Genomic DNA, 19,550 nt, shown 5'->3' on the forward strand with positions numbered 1-19,550 from the left:
GATTTCTGGTAATACCATCCGACTGCAGTGTCCTATACAGAGGATGGTCATGGGTATAAGCAACGTAAGGCTGAGCTTATGTTCCCTGTACCCCAGCTGCTGGGCTAATCATAGCCTGGAAACAACCAATTTGTATTTTTGTATGGAGTCCCCAGTAGCACACTAAGCTGCTGAACTTGCTGATTGAAAGGTCAGCGGTTTGAATCTGAGGAGCAGGGTCTGCTCCTGCTATTAGCATCAGCTTCTGTCAACCTAGCAGTTCGAAAACATGCACATGTGAGTAGATCAGTAGGTACCGCTTCAGTGGGAAGATAACAGTGCTCCATGCAGTCTTGCCGGCCACATGAGGTGTCTATGGACAACACAAGCTCCTTGGCTTAGAATTGGAGATGAGCACCACCCCCCAGAGTCAGACACGGCTAGACTTAATGCCAAGGGGCAACATTTACCTTCATTGCCCCATATCTTTCTCCTCCAGGCATCCTATGGGCACCAAGATGGCATACGCAAAAAGATTTGCCCATTCCAGGATCAACCAGAAGTCTGTGAGTATTGCTTTATGCCTAAACCTGATGACAGTAGAGCTCTGCCATCAGTCTTTTCTTAGGTTTCTAACTCTGATTGTACATTTTTTAACTAAACGATTTGTTATGCAGGGCATAAAAAAGGAAGATAATATTAGTCTGCTCTCTCTAACAGTACTATGATGTGCAGACCTCACTGAGAAATACTTTGGATATTCTTGGCCTGAAATGCCACTCATGTTTATTTGCAAAGCAGCAGGCTAAGGACTTTATGACACACACCTCAGAAATTACATGGTAAAATAGGCAAGACATCATTTAGGAATGCTAGATGAGGAAACAATTAAGGGAAAGCAGAAAACGGTAGTGGCTTTATTCATGGTCTTTCTCTGACTTCTACTGAAAGTGTACTTGTGAGTGTTTTGGAAAAGAAGAATTGAGCAGGAGGAAAATACTGCCCTGAAAACATTCCTCAAAAGAGACATCACTGGCACAAAAGATGAGCTGCAGATGACCTGTTTATGGGTCACATACCCAAAATGTGCATCTGACATGCACAAAGAAATTAGAGATGAGTGAAATGGATTGTTTCCTGTTTTATAAAAGGTACTTGCAGCAGATTTTTTGTCTATGGGTTACTGGCAAAACAGGCCCTGTATTATGTGATAGGACCCATCAACACCAGTAGGCAAAGAGCATCAAAGACAGAGTATAAGTGTGTTTGATAAGGTGATAAGGTTCTACGTTTACCACAGAGGTTGTAAGGAATCAATGTCTTTTCAGACATTTTTCTCATCATGTTTCCCCCTTCTTTTTCTTCTTCAGTCGGACCAGACTTGTGGTCCTCAGTGCAGTTCCAGGACTACAGCAACAGTGTAAAGGCTGAGATGGCGATGGCACTGAATGTCCGCTGCTTCCTTCATCCCACTGCTTCCCTTTGCTGGAAGGAAACCGCTGCTCCAGAAGCAAGCTGTCAAGATATCCCCAATGCTACAATCACTGAATCAAGCCAGGTGAAGAGACATGATGGTCATCATGCTAGGAATTTAGTGAGATAGGTGATCTTTTGACTGGGTAGAATAGGAGTTGGAGACTATGGTCTCAGGAAATTTGCTGTCCCATATTGTGCGGTTATGGGAGAGGGATTTTTGGTTTCAGGATGAGCTGTAGCTATAGGAATTGCTAGAATAAGGAGGACCCACCCAGTGCCCTGACATACACTTCTTGTTTCAGGAATACGTTTTCAAGGAGGTGGATGTACACCCACAACTCTGCTTCAAGGTGAGATGCTTAGGAGCCAACTCCATGCTCCTGTTATCAAAATCCTATTGGGAATCTCTGAAAAAAGCTGGGTATCTTTAGCTTAAAGAAAGGTAGACGAAAGTATTGCATGTAAACAATCTTAAAATACTGGTTTGCTGAGAGTTTTCGGGGCTGTATGGCCATGTTCCAGAAGTATTTTCTCCTGACGTTTCACCCACATCCTATGGCAAGCATCCTCAGAGATTGTGAGGTCTGTTGGAAACTAGGCAAGTGAGGTTTATATATCTGTGGAATGTCCAGGGTGGGAGAAAGGACTCTTGTCTGTTTGAGGCAAGTGTTAATGTTGCAAATGGCCATCTTGATTAGCATTGAATGGCCTTGCAGCTTCAAGGTCTGGCTGCTTTCTGCCAGGGGGAATCCTTTGTTGGGAGGTGATTAGCTGGCTTTGTTTGGAATTCCCCTGTTTTTGAGTGTTGTTCTTTACTTACTGTCCTGATTTTAGAGTTTTTTAAAATATTGGTAGCCAAATTTTGTTCATTTTCATGGTTTCCTCCTTTCTGTTGAAATTGTCCACGTGCTTGTGGATTTTAGTGGCTTCTCTGTGTAGTCTGACATGGTGGTTGTTAGAGTGGTCCAGCATTTCTGTGTTCTCCAATAATATGCTGCGCCCAGTCTTAAAATATTGGAAAGACTTCCACCAGAAGTTGGAGCATAGTTGTTTTCTGTTGCTTCTGACTATTAATCTATAACTAGTGAGTAAAAGAGTAAATGTTGGGGAAAGCCTTCTGATATCAGGAATTGTTTCATAATGAAAAGCCTGCCTTGGGAAATGACAGATTCTCATTCATCAGAGGTTTTTAGGGAGAGGCTAAATAGCCATTTTTCAGCGATACTATATCTGCAGGCCCTTTTGAAGATTCGGCAAAAAACATGGAGTTGGGCTAAACTCTTGCAAAGGTTTCTGTTTATACTGTGATTCCATATCAATGGTAAATAAAGTGTGGTCCTCCGGGTAATAATTGGATTGCAACTCTCAGCAGTCTGAGCCACTGTTGCAAATGATGAGGGATATTTAGTTGCAGTCCAACAACCTTTGGAAGGGAATCATTTTGTCATCTGTGCTCCAAGTTCCCCTGAGAATTGAGCATGCACTGGTTTTTGGGATCAAAAAAGCTTGGAATGGAAAAAAACAGTGTTTGGTGTATCTTTCCTGTATAAAGAATTGGGACCAAGTTTGAGAAATTGTTCTATTTTTACTAACCTTTGGTTCTGTGAGCATAGTATGAAGGATTTGTATGCCAAGCCATAGCTGCTCTAATGACATTATTTTACCTTCTGTAGTTCTCTTACAAGAATACAAGCCACATCGAGTGCCCACACCAGACAGGTGAGTCTTCATAATACACAGCACTAACCTCTACTTTGCTCCCATGGTATACTGGGAAGTTACAAAGCAGGGATGTAATTTCCTAAACAGGAGTTCAGTCTTACTGGTTTGGCCACCACTTCACCCAATGAGGGGTTTGGTGACTGGTGAACTTTGTCCAAAAAGGTCACTTTTTGGCTTAAGCAGCTATCGAGATACTACTTTTCTAGAGATACCTGGAATTAAACCTGGCACCTTAGCTATCCCATTGGAAATGTGATTCTTTTGTTTACACTTCTTCATTCAAGCTTGCCTTTTGTGCAAGTTGGCAAGACATAATTCTTTGAGTGGGCCACAACTTGCAAATATATTCATCTCCAGCATCATTACAGAGACATGAGAAATTTCGGTCTAGGAAATTGGTAGCTGCCCAGTAGTTTACTGTAAATATATACCCAAAGCTAACAAGTTGAAAATGTGTTGTCCATAAATAAACTGCTGAAGCCAAGGAGTTCCTTGTTGATGTGGCCAAGTTAATGCAAGATACTGGGTTTTTTTCAAAGTTGTTTTGTGAAAGCAAGATAGTTTATTATGGGGATTTTAAAGGTGAATGCCTATGATTAGTTTTGAACTAATCTTGTAACTTGTTTTTGGAGACTATCAGTCTGAAGAAGTTGATTTACAATATGTTGATAGTGAAACCAAACTACACTCCCATGTGGTGAAACTGTGGAAATGCAGAGATGCATCGTTTTTCTTTAAAGAGGATAATTACCCCGTGGGTGTCTAAACATGTTGCTTTAACATTTCCCTCTTTAAAACAAACGAACAAGCACCAAAAATGCCAATATGAATTGTGCATAATCCTACATTGGAGATCAAGGCATATAAAGTTATATCTGTTGTTAAAAAAGTCGACACAACCTTTCCTTTCCTCTTTTATTACATCATCTTAGGTGGTTTTGAAAGGGAAATAAACAAATTCATGAAGAATAAAACAATTATTCTCTACTAGGCATGATGCCAATGTCCTGATTGCCACGTCCCAAGCTACCTGTCACTGGGAAGCAGCAGTGGGCCAAAGCTGTTGTTCTGTCATTCTACCTTTTCCCCCTTTGGGTTCCCATAGACAATGTTTTGCTACTGTTAGATTGCTATAAGAAGAAGGCTTTTATTACAAGTCAACACAGGTTTCATGTGTGTGTGCATATATTATATATCTATTATTACTCCTTATTAAAACAAACGAGCAGAACAGTGCTGCCAGGATTGTTGCTAGTTTGTGGACAAACATTCCTTTACCATATTCCTGAGGCATGCCTTTTAACTAATAGTCTGCTTTTAACTGTTGCTAAACAACTTGTTAAATAGGCACCAGATCCTGTCTGATCTTGGAAATTAAGCAGGTTCAACCCTGGTTAGTAATTGGGATGGGAGACTGCCATAAGCTATATTTAAGAGGAAGGAACTGGCACCTGAGTGCTTCTTGCCTAAGAACACCCCATGCAAAACATGGAGTCACCATACGTTGGCAGGTAGATAGACATCTATTGCCTGATAGGTAGAAGATTGCACGGCTTCTGCTATTCCATAACATGTTTTCTTTAGATGTCATCTTCAAGAAAATGTGTTTTTGGTAGTAGGGTCAGCTTATATTAAGGTACAGTTGGTCCTCCATATTTGTTGAGGTTTGCTTGCACAATCTTGTTGTTGTTGTTCATTCGTTCAGTCGTCTCCGACTCTATATAAATAAAAATGTAATGTTAGTTTGTGGGATTAACATAACTCAAAAACCACTGGATGAATTGACACCAAATTTGGACACAATACACATATCAGGCCAACGAGTGACCATCGCTCATAAAAACACAGCAGAAAGAACTTAAAAAGGCAAAAAAAAAAATACACTGCATGCTCAAAATCACATGCACACACACACACACACACACACACACACATATGCAAACACACATATATACACAAATACACAAATATATACACACATATATAAACACATATACACATACAAAATACATATACACAGACTGAGCCACAGCAACACATGGCACGGGATGGCTAGTAATAACAATAATCATCATCCTCACCCTCATCATCATCTTTACTTATATTCTCCCCTTCTCCCCTAAGGGACTCAGAGTGGATTACACCATTTACAGCAGACACAGGCAAATATTCAGTGCTTACAGTCACATACAATGAAACACACAAACACAGGCAAAGTCTTCTCCTTTTTAATTTCCGGCTTCTGGAGGCAGTGCTCAGCTCCGACTCTAGGGGAGGTGTTCTCCATTTTTAAGCCAAGGAGCCTGTGTTGTTACCTCCTGGTCGTGTGGCTGGCAAGACTGCTTGGAGTGTCTTGAGCCTTGTTCTCACCGAAGCGGTACCTATTTATCTACTCACATTTGCATGTTTTAGAACTGCTAGGTTGACAGGAGCTAGAGCAAACAGCAGGAGCTCATCCCATCCTGTGGATTCAAACTGCCAACCTTCAGGTCAGCAGTTCAGCAGCACAACGGTTTAACCCATTGTGCCACCACGACCCACAAAACAGACCCCACAAAATGGAAAAAAAAATGAAAGAAGACCCAGTTTTTTAGAACTTAAGAAACACCTCAATAGGAATCTCTAAGTCCTCTGGACTTCAGGAATTGAGTACAGAATTGCATTGGAGGACCTACACAATACTAGAGAACATATTAATCAAATCTGTGAATAATCAAACTTGAAAATGTGGATAGTCAACTGTATGTGCTTAGCCCATATTCATGTCCCATGTATTCTACCATCCTTTATTATTATAATTTTCATTATCCTACACACAGATACACACATATTTTTTAAAGATGGGTTATAATAAAAATGTGATTTCAGCATTTGGATTACTGTGATTGCATTTGAATAATGGCTGGGGAAACCTTTGCTTTCTGGATCAAAGATGAGCAACCGGGGAGGCAAGGGGGTTGCATCAGCCCTATTGCAAGCTTGTATCCCTTTCCAAAAAACTCAGTTTTCCCTCTGATACCCTCTAGAGCAGGCATGGGCAATCTTGGGTCCTCCAGATGTTTTGGACTGCAGCTCCCACCATTCCTAACAGCCTCAGGCCCTTTCCTTCAGCACCATTGGGACAACTCTGTGTTTGTCTTCCCTTCCAGAAACTGCCTGGAACGTATCTCTAAGGGCCACCTTTTTCCAGCTCCACGTAAACATCCGCTCCCATATACCAGCATCCTTTAGTGCAGCCTTATGTCAAAAGCAACCAACAGGCCAGTGTGAGCTCAAACCTCCTGTCTATACCGTCACCCATGTAAGTATCTACTGCCTTTAATGAGAATTAAGGGGAATTTTGGAAGTGATAATGAAATATATCCTCCTAGACTGATGGGTGAGGATGGGTGGGAGGATGGGATGTTCTCGACATGGAAAAGTGAGACTGAAATATAACTTGCACTTATGTTTCCAGCCAGAGGGATCGGTCCAAGTAGATCTGGATCTCATTCTCCCTTGGAGGGCTTTGAGGAGCTGCTTATTGGTAAGGAAAGCTACATTGCAACTAACCATAGATTCTACCCTGCCATTTTATTCAGACAGGATTTTGACATCTGACTGGTTGCTGACAAAATGGCTTTCAAAATAATAATAATAATAATCATCATCATCTTTATTTATACCCCGCCACCATCTCCCCAAAGGGGACTCGGGCAGTTAACGTGAGGCCAAGCCCAAAGATACAATACAACAACAAAAATACAGAATGCAGACAACAAAAAATTACATCAAAATAAAATACGTACAGTAGCAAAATAAAATAAATAAAACAAATAAACACAGTATAAAATCGAACAGAATGGGCAGGCCAAATGGACGAGGTAAAATGATAAAAACCTGGACGAGGTAGGAAAGAAAATATGTAATTCAGGGGAACCTAAAAAGAATAAACAGTGGGGTAGTCTTTCAGTTTAGGATGGGGGAAAGTGCATCATAGGGGCAACACTATAGATGGAGCAAGCTGAAATGGGAGAAATGGCGCATTGAAAGAGTCAAGTTTTCATCCTCTGCCATGCAGGAAAAGCACAATCAAAGCACCCCTGAAAGATGGCCATCCAGCCTCTGCTTAAAAGCCTCCAAGGAAGCCATCACCATTGTCCATGAATGCCAGAGGTGAACAAAATGCAGACCACGGATGACACATGGCTGTGTTGTGGTTCTCACGGCCCCTTTGGGATGAAACCTTTCACCTCCCAATGACCTCTGAGGATGCTTGCCTTAGATGCAGGTGAAACGTCAGGAAAGAATGCTTCTAGAACATGGCCATATAGCCCGAAAAACTTACAACCCAGTGATTCCAGCCATGAAAGCCTTTGGCTTTCACATTTCTCTTCTGTGCTTTTAAATTGCTTTTTTCAACATTGATTGCTTTGGCACAATAATGTTCAATATGTTTAAATCCACAATTTACTGTACATTTGAGTTGCAATCATTTTTCATCCTAATGTGTGCAATTAGGAGAATGTCCATAAAATAAATATATAATGAACACAACTTTCTGTGAAGGGAGCTCATTCCCAGTCGCCTGCGAAGTGTGGATTCATACAGTTATCAAAGACCAATGATTTCAGCAATTTGGATTACTGTGATTGCATTTGAATAATGGCTGGGGAAACCTCTGCTTTCTGGATCAAAGATGAGCAACTGTGGGAGGCAAGGGGGTTGCATCAGTCCTCTTGCAAGGTTGAATCCCCATTCCAAAAAACTCAGTTTGCCCTCCAATACCCTCTAGAGCAGGCATGAGCAATCTTGGTCCCTCCAGGTGTTTTGGACTGCAACTCCCACCATTCCTAACAGCCTCAGGCCCTGCTTAAGCGGCTGAGGGGGGAAAGGAAAGCGCCTGAGGCTGTTAGGAATGGTGGGAGTTGCAGTCCAAAACACCTGGAGGACCCAAGATTGCCCATGCCTGATCTTGATGCTCTGTGGGGAGCACTTTGGACATGGTCTTAGGACTCCCTTGTGCTTTACAAGAGAATCCTTATTTCAAAATAGGAAAAGTCCTCTCCAGCATACCTCTGTTCTTAAAGGGGGGCATTTCAAAACTATTCCAGCAGATTCCAAAACAGGCAGGAATAACCCCATGCTTTCTTAGAGGCAATTGGGAGGTGAAAGGTTCACCTCCCAATCTGTGAGAACTGTTGTGAGAACCACAACACAGCCATGTGTCACCCATGGGCTGCATTTTGCTCACCCCTGTTGTCCATGTCTGGGTACAGCTCCCATCTGCCTTGGCATCCATGGACAATGGTGAAGGCTTCCTTGGAGGCTTTTAAACAGAGGCTGGATGGCCATCTGCCAGGGGTGCTTTGATTGTGCTTTTCATGCATGGCAGAAGATGGACTAGATGGCCCATGTGGTCTCTTCCAACTCTATGATTCTAGGCCAGGATATCGGGGTGGGGGAGTTTTATAGCTCAGATCTAGTTCATGTTCTCACTTCTCCCTTTTCTTTTCTTTTAGGTGTGGCGTTCTGATGTTCGCTTTGCTGGCAAACAACTCCTTTGTCCTGATGGTAAGTTGCTGCATTGGCTTAAGAATGGGAAGAATTCCAAGGATAAGTGCTAGCCAGTTGTGTCATACGCTCCATGTTCCTCCTTAGATGCTTTGTTATTTATTTATTTTAAACTTTTATATCCTGTTCTTCTCTACCTTCGTGGAGGGACTCAGGACGGTTAACAACAGCAAAAATTCAATGCTACGCAATAAATAACATTTTTAAAAACAACATACATAATAAATAAGTTATAAAATACGTATAAAAGACAGTTCGCTGAGTTAAAAATATCATCCAACTCAATCCAAACATCATGATCCAATAACTCTTAGTCTTAGTTCAATTCATCAATCTGCGAATGCCTGATTCCAAAGCCAGGATTTCAGTTTCTTCCTGAATGTCAGGAGGGAGGGGGCAGATCTAACCTTGTTGGGGAGAGAGTTCCATAGCTGGGGGGCCACCACAGAGAAGGCACTGTCTCTCGCCCCCACCAAGCGTGACTGCAAAGGTGGTGGGACCGAGAGCAGGGCCTCTCTGGAAGATCTTAATAGTTTATAGGGGAAGATACATTCCGACAGGTAAACTGGGTCGGAACCGTGTTTGAAGAATAGTACTGTTGATTTTTGGAAAAGATATTGGATGAGAGCTAGATGCTACTCAGATGGGTAGAAGACATTTTAGACTTTATTTATTGATCCTGATAATCATAATTATACATGATTAGGGTTATTTATTTATCATGTCAGAAGTAAATTGAGAATACAGATATAGAAAAACTACAAACAAAGTTAAAAACTTAGCATTATACGAAATGTCCTTTGACCAGAAGCTGGCCACTTGGAGTGCTTCTGGTGTCGCTGTAAAAAGGTCCTCTGTTGTGCATGTGCTCAGACGGCATTGTAGCAGGTAGTCTGTGGGTTGCTCTTCTCCACACTCACATGTCATGGACTCCACTTTGCAGCCCCATTTCTTCAGGTTAGCTTTGCATCTCATGGTGCCAAAGCACAGTCTGTTTAGTGCTTTCCAAGTTGCCCAGGCTTCTGTGTGCCTGGGGGGAGTTTCTCATCCAGTTTCAGCCACTGATCGAGGTTCCGGGTTTTAGCCTGCCACTTTTGGAATCTTGCTTGCTGAGGTGTTCCTCTCTGTAGATCTTAGGAAGCTTGATTTAAGATCTTAGGAAGCTTTCTTGATTTAAGGTGTTGGCTTGCTGGTTGATATCTGAAGAGGATGGGCCAGAGATGTCAATGGCTTGGTCCTTTCATTACAGGCTGCTACTTCCCAGCTTGCAGCATGATTAGGGTAATATGGATACAGGAATTTATCAAAGTAGGATTTAATCCTTAAAGATCCACAGTAGATCTAGTTGTGAGAGTTGGGTAGCATTACCCTCTTTTCCACCATTGTTGCCACCATTTCCTCTCATAGAAAGAAGGGATGGCAGTAAAAATTATGCACCCTGGATAGAAATGTGTTGTATAATGCTAAGTTTTCTCACACTGCAATGTGAGAAGCACCTGTTTAGTATTCCAGCCATGCTTCTTTCTTCCATAATACATCCATCCACATGTTTCTCTTCAGCAGCTAATCTGCCTCTCTTTCCTTAGCAGATGGAAGAAGTTATGGGAAAGTACAGCGAAGTTAGAAGTAGAAGTAATCTGGATACTACCACCCTGGTTTAAAATACTGTGAATGGGTTGGTATAATGGAAGCTTCAGCTGCAAGCACTATCAATGCCTGGTCCCCATTGAGATTTGTGGGAGGATTTATCTCACCAAGACCAATTTATGTGTCCCCCCCTCCAAAAAACATGTTTTTTGGGGGGGGGGGAGGGACATTTTCAAGAGGTGCCTCTCTTCAAGCTTGCAAAGCTCTTGGGTATAAATAATATTGTTTTAGCCACAGAAAGGTTGGAACTTGAAAGTAAATTCACCATTGGTAGAATAGCTAGATTCCTGAGAAGATGAAGAAGGTCAGTGAAGAACTGTAGAGGTTTTTTTTTTTTAGATATTTGATACTCACTTTGTTATGCTTTTTTCTATTAGTTTCTCATAAGCACTGGGGGCTATTGGCCTGTGGTGTGAGTCTGGCATTGGGATTGCTGGTCACCATCATTCTGCTGATCCGTTGGGGTTTGCACAGGCTCCAGAAAGGTAAGAGTCATAAAAGCCACTGATGAGTTGGGTTGCTGTGCATTATTTGGGCTGTATGGCATTGTTCCAGAAGCATTCTCTCCTGACGTTTTGCTCACGCTGGACATTCCACATTTCGAATGGACCCTTCAACCTCTGAGGATGCCTGCTATAGATGCAGGTGAAATGTCAGGAGAGAATGCCCTTAGAACATGGCCATATAGCCCGAAAAACCTACAACAACCTATTATTATTATTATTATTATTATTATTATTATTATTATTATTATCATCATTATTATTTGTGAAAAGCACTGTCCATTTTTAGTGCTGGAAGCTCATCTTTATTCTTTGTAAAATGGAAACACAGGAACAGATATCATGCTCAGTATTCATAATATTCAAGCAAGATTAATGCTGTCTCCCAAGGGGCTTACAATCTTCATTTTGACAGTAGGGAAAGATGCCAAAGGAGGACAGCTTGGGACCAAATACAGATACATTCCACAGTTAGCAAACTTTTATTTATTTATTTATTGTGTCAGGGGCAGATCAAACAGTTGCATTGCATTTTAAACAAACAAACAGACAAACAAACGGACAAATAAAACACAAAGTTTGCAAGCTTGGTAGTTGATTAAATGTCCTTTGACCAGTAGCTGGCCACTTGGAGTGCCTCTGGTGTTGCTGCAAGGAGGTCCTCCATGGTGCATGTGGCTGGGCTCAGGTTGCATTGCAGCAGGTGGTCTGTAGTTTGCTCTTCTCCACACTCGCATGTTGTGGATTCCACTTTGTAGCCCCATTTCTTAAGGTTGGCTCTGTATCTCGGGGTGCCAAACTTAAATGTATTCATAGGCATTATTTCTTTAACGTAAAAGTTCATATCGGACTAATGGCAGAAATAATAGAATCAGAGAGTTGGAAGAGGCCTTGTGAGCCATCCAGTCCAACCCCCTGCCAAGAAGCAAGAAAATTGCATTCAAAGCACCCCCGACAGATGGCCATCCAGCCTCTGTTTGAAAGCCCCCGAAGAAGGAGCCTCCATCACATTCCGGGGCAGAGAGTTCCAATGCTGAACAGCTCTCACAGTTCACAGTTAGGATGTTTTTCCTCATGTTCAGGTGGAATCTCCTTTCCTGTAGTTTGAAGCTGCACTCACCTTCTCATCTGTTGGCTAAACTCACTTTCATCTCTTTCCTTCCCAGATATTCCCAGAAAACACCATTCCCGTCCCATTCTGCTGATCTACTCTCCTGATTCAGAGGAACACAAGCAGCTGGTCTGTGCCTTTGCTGGATTGTTGCGCTCTGCCCTTGGCTGCCCCATTCTGTTGGACCTCTGGGAGCTGGGCCATGTGGGCCGACTGGGCATCATGGCCTGGATGTACGCCCAGCGAGAACTTGTAAGCCAGGAGCAGGGCCAGGTGCTGCTATTATGGAGCCCGGGGACCGCTCATTCCTACAAACTGTGGCACGGGAAGGAAGATGGAGATGGAGGGAAGGCACCAGAGCCACATGACCTTTTTGGGGCTGCCATGGCATGTTTGCAAGGCGAACTCCAGGGTGCTGCTGGGACTATCAAACAGAGCGACTGGGTGGTAGCCTATTTCAGTAAAGTGTGTGGCCGGCGGGACATTCCTCGTGCCCTGCGGTTCCTTCCCCGCTATCGCCTGCCTCAGGAACTTCCGGGCCTGGTCAAGGTCTTGCAGGGCCCTTCCAGCTCAGCACCCAACTGGTTCCATGCCAGTGCCAAAGACTTGGTGCGCCGCCTGCTCAAGACTGAACGGAGGAAAGGGCCTCGGAGCCGGCTATATCATTCTTGGAGGACAACCACAGAGAGGCTTAGAACAAGCTCCCTTATTCCCCTTACTGTTCCCAAACTGCGCAAACCAACCTGTACTTGAATGGATGCTAAGAGGTGAAGACCTGTGTTGGTTGTGAAATGGAGTTGGGAGTGAATACACAAGTAGGGGCAGCAAATAGGGGTGAATGCTATATCTGCTCTGTTGTGGAACCCAGAAATCTGTAGCATGTTGGGCCTCTTAAATCCAAAGCTACAAACAGGAAGGGCTAAGCTCAGCCGAATGCTTTGTGGTAAGGAGCAGGCCGAGACTGTTCTGCACAAAAGCCAGGCTTTCTCTGATATGGAGGTGGCAACCGATGGCGGTGGCAACTGATGTAATGGAGATGAGATTGCAATAAAGGATAATGCTAGTGATGTACAGGCCACAGGAAAGGTCAGGAGACCATTTATTGGCATTAGCTTTGGAAGAGGGGACGTGCAATATTAATATTGTGTGTAGTCAGGAATAATCCATAATGGTGTGGTCTCCAAGATCTTGCTGCCTTGGTGGACAGCAGTGCCAATGGCATTGAGAGACCAATGGTCCATGCACCAGGAGGGTGCTCTCATGCAACCAAACTGGATAATCCAGCAAACTGAACAGATACATTACTCACCAAAATGATGAGGTCAAGGTAGTAGCCAAAGAAGAGAGAAAGGGATTTATGCAGATAATAATATACTTGTAAACAGACTACATGCACTTATATTTTTGCTACTAGTTTGCCTATCTTCAAATTGACCTGTCCAAACAAAGCAAACATATCACCAAGGAGTTTGATAGGCGTTCTTATTGTGCGGTGTGTGGTAAATATGGTTTATCAAATGAATCCCACACCTGTTCTTGTTTTTCTGTTTGAAGTAAGATAATAAATGGACTGTTTAAAATCACATCTGTGGCATGCAGCATAGTGTCATGCATCGTATGTGGACAGCACGATTCTAATATTCATCTGCCAATCATTTGAAGTTTGGTTATCTTTTACAAAACATGGTTTCCCAGCATCAGCAATTATTGTTCAAATATTGTTCTGTGCTTTAATGCTAAATATAACTTGCAGGCTTCATCCAGTAATTGTTCTCTAAAATACTGTTAAAATAAGTACAAATCCTTGTGCAAAATGGGACAGAACATAATCATGAGCATATTAATGATTAGTATTCCAATGGTTAATGGCTTAATGTGTCAGCTTTTCTTATATGAATTATTTAAAATCTGGACTTGTAGATGTATTGTGTCACAACAATGCTGGCTGAGGAGCTAAATGTCAGGGCTGGCTGACTCTACACTGTAGAATGAATGCAGTTTGACATCACTTTAATTGTCATGGTACAATGCTACGAGGGCTGAATGAAAAGTAATGCCTCCACCTTCGTTACTTGGGTTGGGAATATTTTAATAAATCAAAGGCAGAAATAATCCTTAGAATGTGCTCTTTAACTACCACTATTCACTTTTCTACATAATTACCAGACAGTTGGATACATTTCTGCCAACAATGAACAAGTTTTCTGAAGCTGTCACGGAAGAAGTTGACATTCTGTTTCTGCAACCAGCGTCTCACTGTTCTCTCATTTTGGGTACCCATCGTGCACAGATCTTCTGATAGCCAAGCAAAGCAATAATGTGACCCACATGTTCTTGTGAAATGCCGATTATGCTTGAAATTTCTCTCTGAGTGATATGATGATCATCCTGACTCAATCTGTCAACCTTTTGCTTGTGAAACTCGGTAGTTGTTGTCACAGGACGTCCAACTCTTTGTTTGTCATGCAAGTCAGATGGTCCCACCGCAATATCTTTAAACTTACTCACCCAACAACGCACAGTACTCACATCAACACAATCACCATAAACAGCTTGCATTCTCTGATGAATCTCCTTTGGGGTGACACCTTCTGCTGTCAAGAATTCAATGACTGCACGTTGCTTAAGTCGCATTGACCGATTGTCTGCGCATGGTTCCATACTTTGCACTTTAACAACACAACTGTTCAATGCCAAAATGAAACTGCAGAGGAGAGTCTACTGAACAAGCCAGTACCTGCCACATACCAGTACTGTCATCTGTTGAGGAATTACGAAGGTGAAGGCATTACTTTTCATTTAACCCTCGTATGTAATGTCCATTAGGGCTGGCTTTAGCACAGCAGGTTAATCACCAGCTTCAGCTGCAATAAATCTTACCAAGTGAAAGGTTTACAGTTTGAAGCTGGCTCAGGGTGAGCTCCTAACCTTCAGTTAAGCTCCCTGCCCACCTAGCGGATTGAGAACAGTAATGTGAGTAGATGAATAGGAAACGCATTAAGCTGAGAGGTATTTTAGGTATGACATTTTGGAGGAAAAGTTTACGAACAAAGAAAGCTTTTTGGCAAGGAGATGGAGTGATAGCATCCCCCTGTGGCCGAAACTGAGCACGGCCTCCAAAAGATGCCGAATGATGAGAAAAAAGCCTCAATATACCTCTATCTATTGTCTGTCTTGTCATTGTATAATTGGCATTTAATGTTTGCTGTATATGTGTTCTGTGATCTGCCTTGAGTCTCCTTTGGGTTCAGAAGGGCGGAATATAAATACTGCAAATAAATAAATAAAATAATTCCCTGATTTCTCCTCACGTTACACAATATTTGGGGAATTACAGCTATGAGGGTGAAAGGATTCCAGTGAACAGCAACACATTTAAGATAATAATAATAATAATAATAATAATAATAATAATCTTTATTTATACCCCGCTACCATCTCCCCAAAAGGGACTCGGGGTGGCTTACATGAGGCAAAGCCCGGTAATACATTACAGCAAAATAAATACAGAATAAAAAAATAGCTTCACAATAAAATAAGTAAAAACAATAAAAGTACAATAAAACAAAATGAAAAATCAAATGCAATGGACGGGCCAAATGTACGACATAAAATGATACAACTCTGGATGAGATGTGGAGACAGGCCTTCAGAAAGGTGGAGGGAAGTGCAATATGAGGGCAACATTATGGGAGGAACAATAAGAAAGAAGTATATGCTCACTCTCCAAAGGAGACAACAGGAGAGCCAAGTTTTTAAATCCTTCTTGAAGGCTCCTAGGGTGGGGGCTTGTCTTATCTCACCAGGAAGAGATGATTTAAGATGATGGGAAAAAGAAAAGATCTGCTTACAGCAAGGAGGTGTAACACATGGTTCCCCACTATTGATGGACTGCAATTCCATGCATGGCTGGTGATGAGAAGAGTTGCAGTTCAGCAACATATGGAGAGCCACATTTGTCTACCCTGATCTGTGGTGTTTACTCCTTTTGGCGTTATCCAATCAAGCAACTCTTTACATACCACAGCCCCCTCTAATTATGAAAATGTTGATGTGAACTGGATCCAATTCAAGGCTAAATTAAACCTGCTGGTGCTGAGAGCTGCAGTGTAATCACTGTGATATTTTTAGCATTTGTTCATAATTTGTTTCTTGGTATCTTGGTTTTTAGGCCTGTGCTTCGGGCTATTCAGGGTGCTGATTAAGAAAACTGCATTGGGTAGACTGCATCAGCTCTAGTTGCTTAGATATGGTTATCATGCTGCCATTTTTGGAATCAGCAGCTCAACTATATTCAGACACAGAGCTGATGTGTATTGGCCAGTGTTATGTAAAACTTCTGTACATAGAAAATCCACAATAGAGCCATTTCCCTGGTGTTGCATGAAGCCTCTCTGGCCAAAATTATTTGTTCTTTTTGTTCCTGCAGCAGAGAGTTCCAAAGGCTGCAGATACTTAAAGTGTACTTGTTTGGCTCTGTGCATGTTCAGACAACCAGGAAACTAGCTACAGACTGCTTATGATCCCTTAATAAATTGGTTACCCTGAACTCTGTGCATCTCTTGCCTTTCTTTGCTGTAATGCTTCTTTCCCAGCCATCATGTACCTCTTCTTGTTCCAATTCAGGGTTTCCTCTTTTCTTCTCTTTTGGGACAGCTGATTCTCCCATTAGAAAGCCTTTGATAGTTTAAGTTCTCTCTGCTTATTATATTTCTCTCCTGCCACCCTCCCTGTCTCAGAGTAAACTCTCTGGCCTCTTTTGGGACCTAACTCAATCCAGGGATTTTGAAGACTATGTTTTCCAAGCCTAAGAAACTATGTCTCCCAGGACTGCTGTTAAAAATAACTCTTTACCTGCTGAATAATCATATGTTCTAAAGTTGTTTTTCCTTATCTGTTCCCATCTTTGCAATGTGTAACCTTCCTGCCTTTCTGTTCCAAAGTCCCCCCCAAAAAGCCTATTCTGCATGCTTCCCTTTCTCCAGTATGGAATTGCATTATTTCTATGTATTTTTCCTTCTTCATGCCTCGATCTACATACAACGAAGCCTGGCTTGGATATCTGTATATACTTGGGAAAACTATGGCTCTCATGTGCATGAAAAATGCCCTAAAAATTCCTGGCACCCCAGATGGGACCCTGTTTAGGGGTTCTGGCACACAAAAAAGCTGCTTGGTCCTGGGTTGGCAGAGGTCTGGGTCCAGTCCTGATAGATTTGGCTCCGATCGCTCCAGGGACCAGGTTAGCCTAGCGGTTCCTTCGCATTCTGAGCAAGTAAACACACCCGGTATTACACTGGCATACCAAATAAAATGTGTTTGTCTTTTAAATATAGCAGCACAGACCTCTTTGTCTGTATTTCAAAGTCTGGACACTTACTAGGCCTTTGGAATAGAGCAGTTTACTGTAAATAAATAAGGTGAATACATGACTAACATCTTAGTCACATCTTTGGCAGCTGTCTGGCTCTAGGCTGAGATGAACTTTGAACAATATTGGTTTCATGACACTGAAGGGTGTGGTGATACCTGCAGCCTTTCTTGATTTAGACCAAGCAGACACATGCAAGACAGAGATGGAAAGACGTGCTACTCCTGCTTTTGATATTACACTCTTATCAGTGCATCTAAAGAAGTGGATTGATCTATGCAAGCTGGTTTTAAAATAAATCAGGTAACCCATACGCCACTACGGCAGCCCCTGCATTCACTGTGGTTAGTTAGGGCAGAGGACACCCAAGAAAGTGAAAACATGTGAATATGCTAATAATATATATATACACACACACACACACACTAGCCGTTCCCTGCCACACGTTGCTGTGGCCCACATGGGAGGTTTGGCCGAATTCATTGATGGGGTTCAGAATGCTCTGTGATTTTAGGTGAACTATAAATCCCAGCAACTACAACTCCCAAATGTCAAAATTCTATTTTCCCCAAACTCCACTAGTGTTCACATTTCAGCATATTGAGTATTCCTGTAGAGTTTGGTCCAAATCCATCATTGTTTGAGTCCACAGTGATCTCTGGATGTAGGTGAACGACAATTCCAAAACCAAAGTACACTGCCCATCAAACCCTTCCAGTATTTTCTGTTGGTTATGGGAGAACTGTGTGCCAAGTTTGGTTCAGTTACATTGTTGGTGGTGTTCAGAATGCTCTTTGATTGTAGGTGGACTATAAATCCCAGCAACTACAACTCCCAAATGACACAATCAATTTTTTGAGTGAAGAACATACATTGGGTTGTTAGGTGTCTTGTGTCCAAATTTGGTGTCAATTTGTCCAGTGGTTTTTGAGTTATGTTAATCCCACAAATGAACATTGCATTTTTATTTATATAGACTAGCCGTCGCGTTGCTGTGGCCCACATGGGGGTTCTGTGTGGGAGGTTTGGCCCAATTCTATCATTTGTGGGGTTCAGAATGCTCTGTGATTGTAGGTGAACTATAAATCCCAGCAACTACAACTCCCAAATGACAAAATCTATTTTTTTGAGTGAAGGACATATATTGGGTTGTTAGGTGTCTTGTGTCCAAATTTGGTGTCAATTTGTCCAGTGGTTTTTGAGTTATGTTAGTCCCACAAATGAACATTGCATTTTTATATCTACCTATCTACCTATCTACCTATCTACCTATCTACCTATCTACCTATCTACCTATCTACCTATCTACCTACCTACCTATCTATCTATCTATCTATCTATCTATCTATCTTTCTATCTATCTATCTATCTATCTATCTATCTATCTATCTGAGAACACTTTCTAGGCATTGGCAGCACATTTAGTTGCAGAAGTTGACCACTGAATCACACTTGGAAATCTATAATATCTAAGAAATGTTCTCTCTAAGAATCCATAGGTCAGGGGTGTCAAACTAATTTTCATCATAGAATCACAGAGTTGCAAGAGACCTCGTGGGCCATCCAGTCCAACTTCCTGCCAAGAAGCAGGAAAATCACATTCAAAGCACCTCCAACAGGTGGTCACCCAGCCTCTGTTTAAAAGCTTCCAAAGAAGGAGGGCAGGGCAGAGAGTTCCACTGCTGAACAGCTGTCACAGTTAGGAAGTTCTTCCTCATGTTCAGGTGGAATCTCCTTTAGTGTAGTTTGCAGCCATTGTTCCACATCCTAGTCTCCAGGTCAGTAGAAAACAACCCTGCTCCTTCCTCCATATGACTTCCCCACACTTCTTGATACATGGCCCTCATCATGTTTCCTTTCAGCCTTCTCTTCTGCAGGATAAACATGCCCAGCTCTTTAAGCCGCTCCTCATAGGGCTTGTTCTCCAGACCATTGATCATTTTAGTTGCCCTCCTCTGGACACCTTCCAGCTTGTCAACATCTCCTTTCAATTGTGGTGCCCAGAACTGGACACAGTGTGATTCTAGGTGTGGTCTGACCAAGGCAGAATAGAGCATGACTTCCCTGGATCTAGACACTAGATCCAGTGTCTAGATCCAGGGACACTATTTATCCAGTCCAAAATTGCACTGGCTTTTTTGCTGCCACCCTTTTGATTTATTTATTATTTATTTACAACATTTATAGC

General features: G+C 42.2%; 1 protein-coding gene across 2 annotated transcripts in view; it reads left to right on the forward strand.

The window, feature by feature from the left end:
* IL17RE (interleukin 17 receptor E) overlaps positions 1–13,284 on the forward strand; it is a 47,349-nt gene extending 34,065 nt beyond the window's left edge. For both annotated transcript variants that reach the window (XM_060766524.2, XM_060766525.2), the window contains 9 exons: positions 479–545; positions 1,350–1,537; positions 1,758–1,805; positions 3,129–3,174; positions 6,327–6,478; positions 6,635–6,703; positions 8,679–8,730; positions 10,755–10,862; positions 12,047–13,284. In XM_060766524.2, the coding sequence (XP_060622507.2) occupies positions 479–545; positions 1,350–1,537; positions 1,758–1,805; positions 3,129–3,174; positions 6,327–6,478; positions 6,635–6,703; positions 8,679–8,730; positions 10,755–10,862; positions 12,047–12,744 (1,428 nt within the window). In that variant the 3' untranslated portion in view covers positions 12,745–13,284. The remainder of the gene's footprint in view (positions 1–478; positions 546–1,349; positions 1,538–1,757; positions 1,806–3,128; positions 3,175–6,326; positions 6,479–6,634; positions 6,704–8,678; positions 8,731–10,754; positions 10,863–12,046) is intronic.
* Positions 13,285–19,550: the final 6,266 nt, after the last annotated feature.

The sequence above is a fragment of the Anolis sagrei genome, chromosome 2 (genome assembly GCF_037176765.1).
Source record: "Anolis sagrei isolate rAnoSag1 chromosome 2, rAnoSag1.mat, whole genome shotgun sequence".
Lineage (NCBI taxonomy): Eukaryota > Metazoa > Chordata > Lepidosauria > Squamata > Dactyloidae > Anolis > Anolis sagrei.